Source organism: Myotis yumanensis, unplaced genomic scaffold (assembly GCF_028538775.1).
Source record: "Myotis yumanensis isolate MYYU_CA2020_CCGP unplaced genomic scaffold, mMyoYum1.0.hap1 SCAF_6, whole genome shotgun sequence".
NCBI classification, from domain to species: domain Eukaryota; kingdom Metazoa; phylum Chordata; class Mammalia; order Chiroptera; family Vespertilionidae; genus Myotis; species Myotis yumanensis.
The window spans coordinates 12216553-12234375 of record NW_027223757.1 but is presented as its reverse complement, the minus strand read 5'-3'; the positions used below and the strand labels follow the sequence as shown (position 1 = coordinate 12234375).

Below are 17823 nucleotides of genomic sequence, written 5' to 3'. Positions count from 1 at the left end.
AGTTTTATACCTTTTGTGGTAATGTTTTTAAAGTTAGTTACAATAGTTAATGAATGAACTTCCAGATTTTTTTTAAATTTAGAAAGCAAAGAATACTAGCTGTCAATTACTTAGAATTCAGTTTAAATCATTAACTGCAAGAAAGCCAATTCCAGTTTGATTGAGATGTAATTGATATATAATATTGTATTAGTTTAAGGTATACAATATAATGATTTGATATATGTGTATGTTGCAAAGTGATTACCATAATCGTTTAGTTGACATGCATCACCAGACATAGTTACACTTTTTTTCTTTATGATGAGAACTTTAGGTTTTACTCTGTTAGCAGCTTTCAATATGCAACACAGCATTGTTAACTATAGTCACCATGCTGTAAATGAATCTCTAGAATTTACTTATCTTTTCACTGGAAGTTTGTGCTTTTTGGCTACTTTTGCCCTTCCCCCCATCCCCTGTCATTGGCAACCACCAGTCTGTTCTCTGTTTTCATGAGTTGGCTTTTTTTAGAGTTCACATTTAAGTGTACTCATATGGTATTTGTCTCTGTCTGGCATAGTTAAGGTAGCATAATGCCCTCATAATCCATCCATATTGTCAAAAATGGATGCAGGATTTTCTTTTTTATTTAATGGCTGAATAAACATCACATTTTCTTTATCCATTCATCTGTTGATGACACTTACCTTGCTTCCCTGTCCTGGCTGTTGTAAATAATGCAGTAAAACAAGGGGTGGGCGGGGTTGCGATATCTCTTGTGAGAGTTTGTTATATATACCCTGAAGTGAGGATTGCTGGATCATAAGGTAGTTTTATTTTTAGTTACTTGAGGAACTGGAATAAAGAAGAAAAAGTTTCTTCCATCTTAGCTAGAAATTCTCCTGTGAAGAACAGGATTTGCTGTTGTTGTTTTCCTTTTTTTGTGGTTATTACTAATATGAATATCTTAAAATGTGTTTTAATTTTACATTTACAATTTTTATTACTTTTTTTGGTCTTTTGATCCTATTAGAGATTGTTTTCCCATGTTTATTTGGAATTTTGGCTATAAACTCCTCAAACCATTTATAATTATTAGTATATTTTTAGCTGCTTTGGAAAATATTTACTGATCTTTAAATAGATACTTAAATGTACACTAGCTCCAGGGATAGTCTAAAATCTCCTGGATTTAAAAATAAACAACAACAACAACAACCAAAAAAGAAAGAAAAGAAAAGCTTCTTCTTCTAAATGGAAGAATATTTTTTAGATCTAACTATAAGTCTTTGAGAGTTTTAATTTTATACCACGAACATTTATTGAGTACTCAGTGGTAATAATGACAGCATTTATTGAAACCCTGCCTAACTGTGAAGCTCTGTGCTAGAGACTAAAAAAAGAAAAAAAAAAGTTGTTTTTCAGTGTTCCCAGTTTGGTTATGGTGAAGAAAGTAATATATATATGGGTTAATTTAAATTAGTAAATGTTGTGAATAGAATTTTGAATGATATATTGGGAGAGCACAAAGTAGTAGTTATTTAATACCACCTGGAGGAATCAGAAAACACTTAGAGAGCAAGCTAATTCTGCATACTGGGACTTTTAAAAGGTAGAGAAGGGAAATAGCTTGGAGTTACCAAAGAACCTAATTTGTTTGGAGGCAGTGATTAGGTATGTGTGGCTGGAGAGTGTTTGTAGGGGAGCCAGAATTGGGGAGGTAGGGTTTGCGAAGTTTTAGAAAATGAAGCTTCTAATTGATGAAGAACTTTGCCAAACTTAATGAGTTTGAGTTTTATTTAATATGCAGTAAAGAACCAAAAGACCTATGTAAGCAGGAGAATGACATAAATATGTTGATTTTAAGAAGATAATTCTGATAGTAGCATAGAGGCCGGCTCTGATGGAGTTACTCTAGCAGGAGCTCTTTGCAGTAGTCAAACCAAAAGGTCTGATCTGTGACAGTGGGGATGGGCTGGAGGGCTCTAATTCAATTGGCACTTCTGAAATGGACTGAACAGTTTCAGAAATAGATTAGATGTGTGGGTTAAGGAGAGATTTTTTTGTTGTATTCCCTGCATTTATTCTTCTTAAGTTAGTTGTACATTAATTTCTATTGATGGTAGAATTGGGCAATTGAAGGCCACTGCTCTGAACTTTGTGCAGAAGTACTGTGTACTTGTTGACATTTCAGAGATGTTAAAATGTGAGATACTAGTATGTGCATCTTATGATGTCATATAAGGGTTAATGTGCTTTGATATTTTCTGTTCAATTCTCTTTTATTTATAAAGGTTGGTCTCAATATACTGAATGGGTGATAACCTTCATTTTGAAAAAAAAAACAACAACACTGCAATTTGTATTTATGATTTGTAATATGTATTCAGCTTTTTATGTAAAAATGTAAATCTGCTTTGTCAGTGGTCTTTTTTAAATTTTCTTTTGGCTCAGAGTTGTCATTAAAAAATAAGATTAGTTGTTTTTTTAAATGTAGTTACAAGCATATTAACATATTGTAGAAGACTTGATATTGTATGCATTTTTGCTTCCAATTAAATAAAAGCTTCAGAAACAAAATAAGATATAATAGGTTACTCCTTTTTTAATGTAATCTTTCTATATTTTCAGTGTGAATTTTACTACTACTGGGAAGTTAGTAGTCTGTGTAAAAGAATTGAAATTTATATTAAAAAATGTAACATACTGTACTGCCTTCCAAAGAGAAGTTCAAATGTATGCTGTCTTGGGATCTTTGCTATTCTTACAGAAATGCTCTGTCTTTGTTCTAGAGAGAACTGATTTTACACAATTATTCAGTTGCTTTAATATGATAGGACCTAGTTAAGACTTGATTGTCAGAGTTCACTGAACCTTAAGTTTTTGTTAAGTGCATAGCATATATCTAGAAATTAAGTAGTTCCCCTTTCAGTAGCATAGTCATAACTATTATGTGAGAAAATTGTCCTTATTATATCACTGGTGAGTATATTTCACAGCTAGTTCTTACTGCTTTGTGATTCTGGATTGACTTGAATAGAGACAAGACATATTATTCTTTGACTGATGCAGTCAATCTAAAATAAAGATTAGAATGTTATTTTATTCATGACATTTGTTAATTATAATCAGTATTCTAATTACATAAAATATATTGAGTCTTTTTAAAAAGAGGAATATTTAAATGTTAAGACAAATCTGAGTTCAGGCTGGAGGAGATCAACATATAGATAATTCTATCATTTTATTATGTTACTGTCATTTTGGGAAACCTGAATGAATTGCTTTGCTTTCTTTAAAGGAAAAGTTTGACAAAAATAAGATCATTGTGATAGCCTCATAAACAAATTAATCTAACTCGAAAGGGAAATGTGGTGTTAAACATTTATCGAAAGATAACTGAAGAAATAAAATCAATTAAAATAATCCAAAATAATTTAAAATTTTAAGTGATTAGGATATTGTAGAAAAAAATAGATTTTTTTGACCTTTCATAAGCATAATCTACTTATATTGCCATACCATATGATTCAGTTAGACCTTATCTGAGCCCCAGTTCTCAGCTAATGCCTGTGTGTGGAATCACAGATGCCTACCTATCAAATATTCCAGAGCAGAGTAGTTCCAGATAGATTGATGATGTGTTTGATATTTTAAGTAAGAGAACAGTATGTGTTTGAAAGTTCAGATATCTATATGCAGATATCAGAGTCCTTCAGCCAGAGGAAGCTGCTAAATTAGCATTGAATTCATGTTGAATCTTATCTACCATTGACCTATTTTAACTATTTTGGGCAGAATATAACTTGATGTGCATTTTTTTTTACAAGGTGGAAAAAGATATCTTCTTTCTACTCACAGAAATTATAAATGTCATAATTTTTGCACATTTTTCTTTGTAGGCCCAGATTATTCTTCATCAGCATGGTTACCTGGTAGTGAATCATTGTGGCAGGCCACAACTGTTCCATCCAACCATCGAAATAACCACATCAGGAGACATAGTATAGCTTCTGACAGTGGTGACACTGGCATCGGAACTTCCTGTTCTGACAGCGTGGAAGGTGAGTTAAAATTCTTAGTGTTTTGATACGCCTATTTGGAGAATGGTTGAGTTGAGAACATTCAAGGGATATGTTTTATTGTTTTAGACCAAGAAATTTAAAAGTAGTGTTTGAATATTTAATGATGTTCAGTGTTGCTATTTTGAATAAATTATAGATTCACATGCAATTTTAAGAAATAATACAGAGATTCTGTGTACCTCTCTCCCCCATGGTTGTATCTTACAAAACTATAGTACAACATCACAACCAGGATATTGAGTTGTTACAGTCCAAATACAAAACATTTCTATCACCAGAGAATACCTAATGTTGCTCACACCCACTTTCCCCTCCTCAACTCCTGGAGACCATGAATCTCCATTCCTATAATTTTGTCATTTCAAGAATGCTGGATAAACACAATCATTCAACATGTAGCCCTTTGGAATTTTTTTCCCCCACTGGAGATTCATCCAGCTGGTTGTGTATATCAATAATTTCTTCCTTTTATAGTTGAGTAGTACTTACATAGCAATGGTGGTATTGAATAGACCACATTTTTCTTAACCTTTCACCCGCTGAATGACATCTGGATTGTTTCTAGTTTTTTGCTAGTAGGGATAAAGCTGCTACCAGCATTCATGTATAGGTTTTCGTGTGAACTCGCGTCTTTATTTCTCTGTGGTAAATGTCTATGCAATGGCTGGTCATATGGCAGTTGCATGTTTACTTTTTAAAGAAACTGTCACATTATTTTCCAGAGTGACTTTTCCATTTACATCAGTAATGGAAATGGATTAGAATGAGTAACCCAATATTGTCTTTATCCTTGCTAGCATTTGGTAGTTTTCAAATTTTAGCCCATCTGATAGGAATTAAGTGATATCTTATTGTGGTTTTAATTTTCAGCTCTCTAATGAACAGTTTTGAACATTTTCCACATGGTTATTTGCCCTCTGTATTTTCTTTGGTGAAATATCTCTTCATGTCTTGCTCATGTACTAATTGGATTATTTCCTTTTTTTAGTGTTGAATTTTGAGAGTTCTTTATATACAGGGTGTCCCCAAAATGTATACATACTTTAACAGCTGATAGCTCAATTTTGAAAATGAAGTGTATTTTAACAAACACTGCCTTTATAATTATTTATATACAGGGTATCCCCAAAATGTATGTTTTCCTAGGACACCCTATATTTTAAATACTAATCCTTTGTTGGCTATGTGGTTTGCAAATATTTTCTTTCACTCTGTAGCTTGTCTTTCATTCTCTAACAATGTCTTTTGCAGAGCAAAAGTTTTAAATTTGATGAAGTTAAGTGTGTGTGTTTACGTGTTCCCAAGACCACGCTTAGTCTTAGTGATTTGCTAGAAGGAATCACAGAACTCAGAAAAGCTGTTATACTAATGGTTATGATTTGTTACAGCAAAAGGATACAGATATCAGTCAGCAATAAAAATAGAAGGTAAAGGGAAGGGTCCAGGAGGCAACAGGCCTAAACATTCAGTTTGGTCTCTCCCAGTGAAGTTGCATGGACAGTTTTTTACTCTCCCAGCAATGATGAATTATGCCCATATGGAGTATTGCTAGGCAAAGTCACCTCGTTCTTGCTGGATGATGGTGAATATCCACATGATTAGGCCTCCTTTGACATAACCTAAGTGTGTGTGCATGGTGAGGGTGGGGGACTTTATACTTAAGAGAGATGGAAGTTTTGTTTCCCTACTTGACCTTCTTTGTTACAGATTGGTAAGGTTCGAAGTCCAGGCTCCCTACTTGGCTTTTGTTGGCATGGGTGGAGGAAGGGCTACAGTTTTTTCTTTGGCTGTTGTCTGGAGAAGAGTAGCTACTGTCTGAACATTTTCAGTCTTGTTAGGCTGCTTCTTTGGGCCATTGACTAGGGAGAGCAGGTTTTGTTGGGACTTTTCTGGGCGGTGCCTTTTGGTTCCTTTGTGTTGCTGATTTTTTCAGCTTCAGTTCTGGAAGTTATGGGGCAAGAAGAAAACCCAGGGAATTTACCACCGTCTTGTTCCTTGGGTCCTGAGGTTCTTAGCCAATTTGCTGCCTTCTTTCCAACTTTTAAAGTCTGTATTTGTTTTATATTATAATGTCCAGGGCTTTTAGTTGTTCTTAGTGGGAAATATAGGGAAGGGTATCTTTTCCATCTTCTAACAATAATTTTTTATGACCATTAACAAAGTCTTGTTTAACTACTGTCATAACTTTGTTAGCAACTACATAGAATCTTAACTTTATTATGGTCTTGTATCTAATATCAGTTGACTAAAACGGCTGGGGAACCTTTTTCCTGCCAAGGGTCATTTGGGTATTTATAACATCATTTGCTTAATGTAATTCATGTAATATAAATTTATGTTGCTACGAAAAATGTTCCTGGATTTATTGAATTTCAAAGTTCTGCCTGTGGTTGCTTTGGCAGGGCCAGACCAAATGATTTCATGGGCCTTATACAATGGCCTGCAGGCTGGGCGTTCCCCACCCATGATCTAAAACATACAACTCAAGCCCAGCTGGCATGGCTCAGTGGTTGTGTTTTGACCTATGAACCAGGAGGTCATGGTTTGATTTTCGGTCAGGGCACATGCCTGGGGTTATGGGCTTGATCTCCAGTGTGGGGCGTGCAGGAGGCAACCAGTCAATAAATCTCTCATCATTGCTGTTTCTATCTCCCTTCCCCTCTCCCTCTGTGAAAAAATACATTAATAAAAATATATATTAAAAAATAAAAATGTAAATTTAATTTTGGGGGTTTAGATCAAGTACATGGAATAATTTTTATTTAAATTCTGTGGTGCATTGCTTTAAGTAAAGAGTACACCTGTGAAGCAAGTCATCCTCAAACAAACAGAATGTTACTGTCTAGTTAGACCCCTCAGTGTCCCCTCCCAAAAACACTTTCTGCTCTTTAGTTTTGTTGGCTGATATTCCAAGTGATGCTCTTTGGACCCTGATAAATCCTCTAAACATCCTGTGACTCATCTGAAAAGTAACTTGCATTCTTTTTTATTTTAATGTATTTTATTTTAATTCTTTAAAAACTTAAAATTCATACATGAGTGTAAAGTAACTGAACACAGGATATAAATGCACTATGAATTACAAATATACAGTTTCATAAGTGACTATTATATAAATAGAGATACTTTTCCTTTCTTCTCTAATCTACAGCTTTTAGAGGTTCATTCATTTTTTCACTTAATAAATACTCAGTTATTACTGTGTTTCAAGAACTGCAGAATTGGAAAGAGCAAAATGGAAGAGAATTACATCGGAATCTCAGTAGGGATGGGATTTAGGACAGAACAGTATTCGGAAATTGCCATTGGGTGATTTGCTTTTAGCTGTGGTATTTGGAGATTTAAAATACTGCTAAATAAGGGTGTGAGATTTTTACATTTAACAAGAAGTTGAAACACTAATTTAACATTGGCAGCATCACTTTTTTAGCTGTGGTAATTTGTTCATGAGGTGTCAAGTTCCAGGTCGGTAGGAAATAGATCTGTGACATGAGGCTGGATGCATCTGCAAGCCTACCAAATTGTAACATAAGCCACATCAGCAGATCACCAGTTTCTCTTAGGTTTTTCTTTGCCAAGACCTGAAGGCCATGTAAATAGCTGTTGTTGCCACAGACATGCGTTTGAGAGGGAGTTGTTTTTGAAGTACGTGTGCAGCATATGTTGTGTAGGGCATAACCTATAGATTTAGTGCCAGAGTTGAGTGATTAAGGGAGAAGCAGAGGAAACCAGGAGTGGAGTATAGGACCCTGAGACCAAAAAAGAACTTAATTTTGCCTTAGGCTAGACTCTGAAGCCTTCAACAGTCTTTCTCTCCTGTATCACATGGCGCCAGAGAGGCAGGCTCTCAGGCAGTTCTTTATCTCATAACATCTGCGTTCTTAAATGTAGCTCCTAACTGTCTGTTTGGGATAATTTTCAAGCATATTTATACATGGTACTTAAAAAAGGTACAGATAGAGTTAAATATTCTTTTTGTTAATTTCCAGCTGCTAATTTGTATTGGAGATAATTTTCTTATCTAATTAACCTCATTTATTTCAAATAGGAGGGACTGATAAAAATGGACTTCAATTTAATCATATCTTCATTAGTTGTTCTTACTAAGAAATAATAGGGCCATTGAATAATACAAATTTTGAGGTCATCCTGTGAATATAGATCATAAAGGAAGAAAAGGCAGAAAAGTTACCATTTAGTGCATTGTTTTTATCTTATGAAGAAACTAAGGTCTTTTAAGATAAGGACTTGTTCAATCATTTATTTATTCACGTAGCCAGTATTTATTGAATGTGTGTTAGGTGACAGATACTGTACTAGGCGTTAGAATTAAACAGACATTTTCCTTGTTCATTGGATATATAAAGTGGAGAAGACAGACAGGAAATCATCAAATATGTTGAACAGTATAACGGGTGACGTGCCAGGGTAGGTGACATACCTAAACCCAGTAGATGAGGGGAAGGACCCTTGGCAGAAGTGATATTTCAGCCGAGGTCCCAAAAAGTAAGTTAGGACTGGCAGGGCAAAGGGGGGCGGGGAGGAGAGTAGTCTAGGCTGAGAGAACAGCGTGGCCAGAGGCTGGCAGGTGAAAGGACATTCTGAGCATGGGTCAGAGGAGAGTAAAACTGAGTGATGCCAGGAGACCACCTGTTGCAAGTAGGCACCCATGGTGACTTGTTCATAAACAAGAAGCAGTGGGAAAGGAGAAAATGAGATGATTCAGGAGATACTGAGACAAAAACCATACATTCTTTTTTTTTGTTTTTGAACTGCTTTATTCAGATGGAATTCACATACCATAAAATTCACCCATTTAAAGTGCACAGTTCAGTGGCTTTTATATATTCGCGCAGTTGTCGCTGGTGTCAGTTTTCAGACATTTTCATTACCCCAAAATGGAAACCCTGCTTCTCTTAGCCATCATCCACCAACACCACCTTCCCCTAAGTTCCAGGCAGCCACTGATTCTGGGAGACTTCATACAAGTTCCCCAGGGCTCTCTCTCTTCTTTGCTTGTATATTATAGTGATTAGGTTTTATTAGTTTATTTTGCCAAATAGTTTCTTTAAGACACCTCCTCTTAATGTAAAATATCCTCTTGTTCTTATTCTTTGTTTTTCTGTCTTCCCCCCCCTTTTTTAACAGAAAATTTCAAACATAAAATAGTAGAAATAAGATAAAATGGTAACCCAAATGTACACAACATCAAATTTATACAATTAGAAATTGTAGCACAAATCTTATTTCAGTTATTCTCTGCTTACCCTCATGTCCTCTTAACCTTTTAATTATAATAATAGTAACATTTATTGAGCACTTACCAGGTAAAAGGCATTATGATAAGAAGTCTACATGATTGTTGCAGTTAGATGTTAGGTACAATTATATACCGTATTATAGGTAAAGTAAATGATACTTAGACCATTTTCTAACCTGTTATCCTTGTTTTATTTTATTAGTGGTCAGTTCATTGGTGAGTAAAATTATGTTTTTGAAAGTTTATAGTTTTGAAACTTCTAGGACTTTGATGATGGATACTTCAATAACATGACTTCTGGATATTACAGTGGATTAGTTGGTTATTTGGCTTGCACTTAACCAAAATACCATAAATTTTTACAATATTATGTTTTTTATTTTATACATGATTTAAACTATTTTTATTTATCGAAATCCTTCTGCAGTAAAATATAATTACTTTCATTTTACTTACTGATGAAAAATTAAGATTCAGCATGACGATAACCTATCTGGGAATATACTGCTGTTCAAGTAGTAGAGCTAAGATTCTTCAAGTCAATCCAAAGCTCTGCCCTTAGCCCTGCTAGGTTAGATATCTGTCCTCAGAAGGGAGATCCAGGAGGGGAGAAGCTCCTAGGGGTGTAGTGTAGGAGCATTTGGGTAATACTAGATTGAGAAACAGGAGACCAGGATTCTATTTTGAGATTTGTACTTTGTCAAGTAATTTAACCTTTATGGACTTTAGTTCTTCATTTGCATATGGAATAGGTCAAAGGTTATGCACAGAATACTTTTTTTGCTTGTGAAATCAAATAATTTCAAGGCAGTATTCAAAATAATTACGATTTACATTTTATTTCAAACCAGATAACCCTTTTCACTTGCCCTCTATTTCTACTTAATTTTTTGGTCGTCTACATTATTGCTTAAAATGAAATGAGCATTACAGCTCTCTTAAGTTTGCAGAAATTAAAATTGTTTGTTGGAGGTATACTTTGTCTGTTTATGGGCGTCATTTTTACCTACAGTGTTATCCATCTATCTATTTATTTACTCATTCACTCATTTTTTATCTATCATTTTGTTTCTTGGCTGATAGAATATGAATGCTGTACCTGACCAACTGAGCTGAATTTAGAGACCTGTGATGAGCCATGGGTTTAGGGAAGAGATAGTGACTCTAATTCCCTTCAGACTTGCAAATAGAAGACCAAATAATTTCTTGTCTGTTCAGTAATTAAGTAATAATTTTGTTTCTGAGAAAATTTTCATTTTCAAAAATCATATCCCATAATTTAAGAGAGAGAGTTATAATTTGATTTGTAAAAATTGTTATAGAAGAGAGAAAATACTTATGGCTCTCTGCAAGTAAAATGCCTGATGATACTTAATCTTAAATTGAAATTAGTGGGAGATATCTAGAAAATGGGTACAACTTTATGAAATTTTAAGTTATTGGAGAGAAAATATTTTAAGTTTTTGTGTAAATAAAAAGTGATCTTTTTTTACTGACCAGCTTTTCAAATGAGTTTAGCTTTGAATTGTTGACCTCTTTAAGCTGTATCTCTCAGATTTTGCTTTAAATAAATTGCCAATAATCTAGGTGCAGATTAGAAATACCCTGTCTAATTTGTGAATGGTAGACTTCTGTAATTATTTTTAACAAGTACTTTTAACTTTTTGCTCATTTTTTAAATTTTAATAGAATTTGAAGTGGCTTAACAAAATGCAATTGAAAAAATATAAAATAGACAAGAAAACATAAAAATAATTAGGCAGTAACACAGTGAGAACTAAGATTTGCACAAAATTGCATACTGTTACTAATCATGTACAGTGGCTAATAGGACATACATTTGACTGTTGGGAAACAGAAGTTTCTATCTTTAAATATAAAGAATAAAAGCAAGCAGTTCAAGAAAGCACACTTTTTATAATATTAATACCTGGCATGTAGTTTTCCTAATGTTCTTAACCATTATTTTTGAATGATTTATTTTTTCCAATCATTCTCAGACTCTGCAGATACAATAATGCCAAAATAGGACCTAATAGTTTACATGTATCTTTTGTAAACATTTAGCTAGATTTAAAAAATTATTTGGACAATTTTGTTTTTTTCAGTGAATTTTCACTTACTATAATGATTATCTTTTAAAAAATCATGTTGTATACTTTTTCTGCTTTTCTCATTTTTTTCATTTTTCTTGCCTTCTTTTGATTGACTCTTTTCTTAATGTCATTTTTCTAGTCTATTAGAAATTATAAACTCTACCTATCTTTTAAAACTACAGCTTTATTGAGATATAATTCACATGTCACACAATTCTCTCATTTAAAGTATACAACTTAATGCTTTTTAATATGTTCTCAGAATTGTGAAACTATTACAACAATCCTGTTTTAGAACATTTTTAGCCTCCCTAAAAGAAATCCATTAGTTGTCACTCCCTATCTTTCCTTCTAGCCCTAAGTAACAACTACTTTTTCTGTCTCTATATATTTCTTTGTTCTGGTCATCCTATATAATAAAAGCCTAATATGCAATTCGACCGAATGGCGGAATGACCAGTTGCTATGATGCGCACTGACCGCCAGGGGACAGACGCTCCAATGTAGGAGCTGCCCCCAGCTGCAGGCCCCAGGCCAGCCAAGGCGGGTGCCAGCGGAAGGCCCCCTGATTGCCCGCCGGTCACCCCGCAGAGGGAGGTGACTGGCTGCGATGGTGGGGGGCGGGGCCAGTGATTGGGCGGCACCTCTGAGGTGGGTGCCAGCGGGGGAGCCCCTCCGATCGCCCCATCAGTCACCCCACAGATCGGCCCTGATTGCCAGCCAGGCCTAGGGACCCTTACCTGTGCATGAATTTCGTGCACCAGGCCTCTATAATAATAAAAGCATGATATGCTAATTAGACCAGACATCCTTCCGGATGACCCTCGGGACGAAGCCTGGGTGCGAGGAAATCCTGGGTCGCGGTGCCTGCCGGTGGCCAGAGGGAAGCCTAGATCCCTGGTGCCTGCTGGTGGCTGGAGGAAAGCCCAGGTCCCAGGTACCAGAGGGAAGCTGGTGCCAGCAGCCAGGGGAAGGAATTCCTACTCCTGCACAAATTTCGTGCATCTGGCCTCTAGTTTCACATAAATGGGATGATCTAATTTCCTTAGTGACTGATTTTCACTTACTATGTTTTCAAGATTCATTAATATTGTCGTATGTATTAGTGCTTCACATTTTTTTTTTTTGCCATATACTATATTCTGTTGTTTATCTGTTCATCAGTTGATGGACATTTGGATTGTTTTGACTTTTGGCTATTAGGAATAAAGCCCCTCTGAATATGGTTTTATTTCTCTTGGGTTTATACCCAGGAGTGGAATTGCTGGGTCATATGGTAATAACTCCATGTTTAACCATTTTGAGGAACTGCCAACCTGTTTCCTAAGCAGGGACACCATTTTACATTTCCTCCAGCATTGTATGAACAGTTCAGTTTCTCCATATCCTTACCAACACATTATCTTTCATCTTGATGATAGCCTTCCTAGTGGGTGTGTTGTGGTGTCTCATTGTGGTTTTAATTTGCATTTCCCTGATGACCAAATGATACCGAGCATCTTTTCTTATGCTTTAATAAGGCCATTTGTGTATCTTTGGATAAATGCCTATTCAGATTCTGCACCCATTTTTACATTGGGTCATTTGTATTTTTATTATTAAGTTGTAGAAGTTATTTGTATAATTTAGATACAAGTCCCTATTAGATACATAATTTACAAACGTTTCTTCCATTCTATGAGTTGTCTTTTTACTTTCTTGCTGGTCTCATTTGCAAGAAAATTTAAAACATTTTGATCATGTCTAATTTTTTAGGCAGTAAAAAATTTAAAACATTTTGATGATGTCTAACTTTTTTCTCTTGTTACTTGGGATTTTGGTGCTGTAGCAAAGAAACCACTGCCTGACATGAAGATTTGCACCTATGGTTCCTTCTGAAAAGTTTATATTTAGGCCGTGATTCATTTTGAGTTAATAAATGTGGATGGGAAAAAGTAGGAATCCAACTTTATTATTTTTTTCTGGTGGTAGTACAACTATACTAGCTCTACCTATTTTTTTTAGTTGTTACTGTAGAAGTTATAATATGCATCCCTAATTTGGCTATCTATAATGGTGGTTAGAATCTCTTTCCTTCTCTCACAAAGACTTTTAAACCCTGGAATGCTGATCCACCCTTGTTTTGAGTTGTATATCACAATTGTCAAATATTTTGTTTTGTTTTTTAAACCTACAAATTTGGTATTGTTTTTATTGACTTATGCAATCATTGTCCTTAGTTTTTTAAATTTAATTGTAATTTTACTTAAAAAATTTATTCCTTTTTATAATTCAGGGCTTCTTCTTCTTGAAAGAAACTGAGGAGATCTTAGTAGTTCTTTTAGTGAGTCTCTTGGTGATAAGCTCCATTTTGCTTAGCTGAAAATATATTTTGCCCTCAATCTTGAAAGATAGCACATATTTCCAAACAATTCTTGGGTGCCAGTTATTCACTCTAACCCTTTGAAGGTATTATTTCACTGTGCTCTGGATTCCATTATTGCAGTTGAGCATTTGGCTGTCATTCTGAGAGTTCTTTTATGAATAGCCTGCTTTTTCTCTGGCTCACTTCTTGTTGTCTGGTGTTTTGTAGTTTCCTTATGATAAACTAGTCCTGCTCTGCAGCTGCGTGTGTAACAGCGAAATTGTAAACCCTTAGGGGTAGAACTGTATTCATATTGTTATTGTGAATATGTTTGCATCATTTTTTCTGCCTAGCACAGTACCTTGCACATAATACATTCCTCAGAGAGTCTTTGGTTGATTATCGTTAAGATTCTGTAGATAGCCCTTTTCCTACCAGAGTGTAGTTTAGAATATGTTAAAATATATACCTAAAAATATAGTGAAAGCTTAGAAATGTTCATTTGGGTTTTGTTTTTTTTTAAGAAGAATGAGGTTACACGTAGCATTAAAAAATTGTTTTTCCCTCATATGATTGTGACAATAGTAGGGGAGGAAAAAAGTATCATGGTATTGTATAAAATTGAATTACTGACTTTGGGTTAGAGTTAACATTTTTGTTTAAAAATATGAAATATAGTATTTACTATTGACTGATAAATACATTAAGCTGTTACATTTAAAATCAGAATATTTTGGATACAGGTTTGTATAGTTTCCTGATTACTTTTTCTTTTGACTGTAAAGACTCATGATTTATTGTTAAACTATAGGTCTGGAGGGTGTGGTCTTACTCCTTTTTACTTTAAGGAGGATAGAGCAGAGAGATAGACTCTCCCTAAAAAGAGAGATGATATAATCAATGTATTTATCCATTGCCAGGTGTGAATAACATGCGAGTAAAGCAGGAGGCTGGGATTTTCTTCAGAATTTAGAATATGTTATCTTAAATGTAATGAACTTGCATTATCAGATGACAGCAGTGTCCTCTTAGAGTTTCCCTCACAAACTGAAATCTGTCTGAAACCATTAGCTCTTCTGTGCTCTGTGAGTGTTATAAACCTTGCCTCTGGCTTTTAAAAGAACTGCCCTCTGCTGGTTTCAGATTTCATTGTTGTAACTTACATGTGGGCTAGATGTTATTGTAATAATTTGCATTTGGGATTTGTGGCTACAATTAGATTGTATAATAAAAGCACATTAGGAATTGCATTGCATCTACCTCCAATTGATGGTGTTTTATTGGGCCAAGATAACATTTTTAAAGTGTCAAAATTGTTAAAATTAATATTTTCTGGACTCATCTCTGTCTAAGATATAATGGTCCTTTTTCAGATATTCATCCTGCCAACTTTTTAATTCCTTGTTCATTAATTCATGTTGTGTGTGTACATGTGTATTCATGTGCATATGTATGTGAACCGCCTAAGCTTTAATCCTTAGTTTTGACAGTAATGAATTCTACATGTCACAGGAAATCAGATTTTACACTAGAACTCAGATGTTGGTGATGGTTGAACTTAGGATATTACACTTGAAGGCTTCAGAACTGGAATTAGACCCAGGTGCAATAATGTTGTAGTGACTAGAATAGCAGAGTCCCTTATTAAAAGTGTTACTTCCTGGGCCCCCTCTCTACTTTAGCTGAATCACAATCTCTTGGAGTAGGCTCTACATGCCAGGTAACTTGGTTTGTATGTTCAAGTTTGAATTGTTAGGGTGGGGGCAGATGAGGGTCCTAATATATGGTGACAGAAGACTTGACTCTGGGTGGTGGTCACACGGTGAAATATACAAATCTTGTAACATAGAAACCTACACCTGAAACCTATATTTTCCTGTTAACCAATGTCATCACCCCAATAAATTTAATAAATAAATAAAAATTTTTTAAAAGTTTTAATTATTTTCAGATTTGTAGAAGTAAATATTAGCCTGATGTGGAATTGTGTTGTTGTTTTTTATTGCCAATTGTTGATTTTCCCTGCAGGTGGGAAATAATGAGCCACCAAAGAGAGACAAGAAAGTAGCACATTATCAGATATAAGTAGCTGCAAAGACTGGTGATCTCTGCTCTCAGAGGTTTCAGCTGTGACATGGAAAGTGAGCCAGTCAGTCACCTGATATATTATTCATACTTTAGAACAGTGTTCTCTGAGGTATTTCAAACTCTTTGAGGTCACAAAACAGAACATCTTTGCAGAAGTTTGACTAAATGGTAATGCTCTTGAAAAGAAATTATAACAAGACTTTGTATAAAGTAAAATTAGAAAGCACTGATCTGTTACACTATACAGGGGTTACCTTTGTTTGTTAAGTTTTGGATGTATGCTTTCAGGCTGTTTCTCTGCTCATGAATAAGTAAAATTGTGTTTATATATATTCACTTATATGTTTGCATGATATATAGATTGCCCTTCTTCCAAAAGCTATAACAGTTTATGTTCTCATCATTGAAGGAACATTTCTTGCTTGGTGGTTTGCTTACTGATTTCTTTTGCCTATTTTAAAATTTGGTTGTTAGGTTGTTTTTGTTTGTTCGTTTAGTTCTTTGTGTAGTCTAGACATTTAGCCTTTGGTCTGTTACATTGAAAATAACATTTACTTTTAGCTTTTCAAAGGTGTCATACATCGTGGTTTGTGCCAGTACTTTTTCAGAGTCTTTCATGTGTACTCTTTTATTGAGTCCTCACTGATGAGGTGACTGTTATGCAAGGAGGTTAAATAACTGGTTGGAGCACACATGGCTACTAAGTGGTAGAGCCAGGATTTCAATGTAAAAACACTTATTTCAAAACATTCCACTATATCTTTACTTAAGAGGCTACATGATTTTAATATAAATATTTAGGAATATAACATCTAATCTAATAATAGACAAAAAGGGTAATTAACAGTACCTCTGCTATGCTTCCCACTGGCTAATCATCGAGATATGCAAATTAACTGCCAACAAATATGGCGGCCGGCAGCCACGCAGCTGAAGCAAACATGAGGTTTGCTTGCTCCAGTGATGGAGGAAGCCAAGGTTCCCTGCCTGTTGCGGCCCGGCTCTGAGCTCCGGAAGCAGCAGCTCTGAAAGCAACAAAGTTTTAATTATAGAAGCCAAACAAACCCCAGATACCTGCTTTCAGCCAGCCGGGCCTCAGAGCTGGGAGCGCCAGTGAAGGCAACAGAGTTTCAATTATAGAAGGTAAATAAATCCCAGAATAAAAAAGAAAAAAGGAGAAGCTGGGGGCTTCAGTCACAGGCCAGCCTGAAAACGGCCCTCAGCCCCTCACCCAGACTGGCCAGGCACCACAGTGGGACCCCTACCCTGAAGGGGGTGTGACCAGCTGCAAACAGCCATCAGCCCCTCACCCAGGCTGGCCAGGCACCCAAGCGGGACCCCCACCCTGATCCGGGACATCCTTCAGGGCAAACCAGCCGGCCCCCACCCGTGCACCAGGCCTCTATCCTATATAGTAAAAGGGTAATATGCAAACTGACCCTAACAGCAGAAAGACTGGGACTGACTGGTCACTATGACACACACTGACCACCAGGGGGCAGACGCTCAATGCAGGAGCTGCCCTCTGGTGGTCAGTGCACTCCCACATGGGGGAGCTCTGCTCAGCCACAAGCCAGGCTGATGGCTGCCAGTACAGCGGTGGTGGTGGGAGCCTCTCCTGCCTCCTCAGCAGCGCTAAGGATGTCTGACTGCAGCTTAGGTCTGCTCCCTGCTGGCAAGTGGACATCCCCCGAGGGCTCCCGGGCTGCCAGAGGGATGTCTGATTGCCAGCTTAGGCTCAATCCCCTGGGGAGCAGGCCTAAGCCAGCAGGTGGTCATCCCCTGAGGGGTCCCAGACTGCGAGAGGGTACAGGTTGGGCTGAGGGACACCCCCCCCCCCCCCCCAGTGCACAAATTTTTGTGCACCGGGCCTCTAGTAAACATATAAATATGATAAATAGTCTACGGCCATACCACCCTGAACGCGCCCGATCTCATCTAAATATGATAAATAGATGTAATCCTATA

The 17823-nt window shown here is 36.1% G+C and overlaps 1 protein-coding gene across 1 annotated transcript in view; it reads left to right on the top strand.

The window, feature by feature from the left end:
• CEP85L (centrosomal protein 85 like) overlaps window positions 1-17823 on the top strand; it is an 86011-nt gene that overhangs the window by 8049 nt on the left and 60139 nt on the right. The window contains exon 2 of the mRNA XM_070417554.1: window positions 3885-4046. Within this exon, the coding sequence (XP_070273655.1) occupies window positions 3885-4046 (162 nt within the window). The remainder of the gene's footprint in view (window positions 1-3884; window positions 4047-17823) is intronic.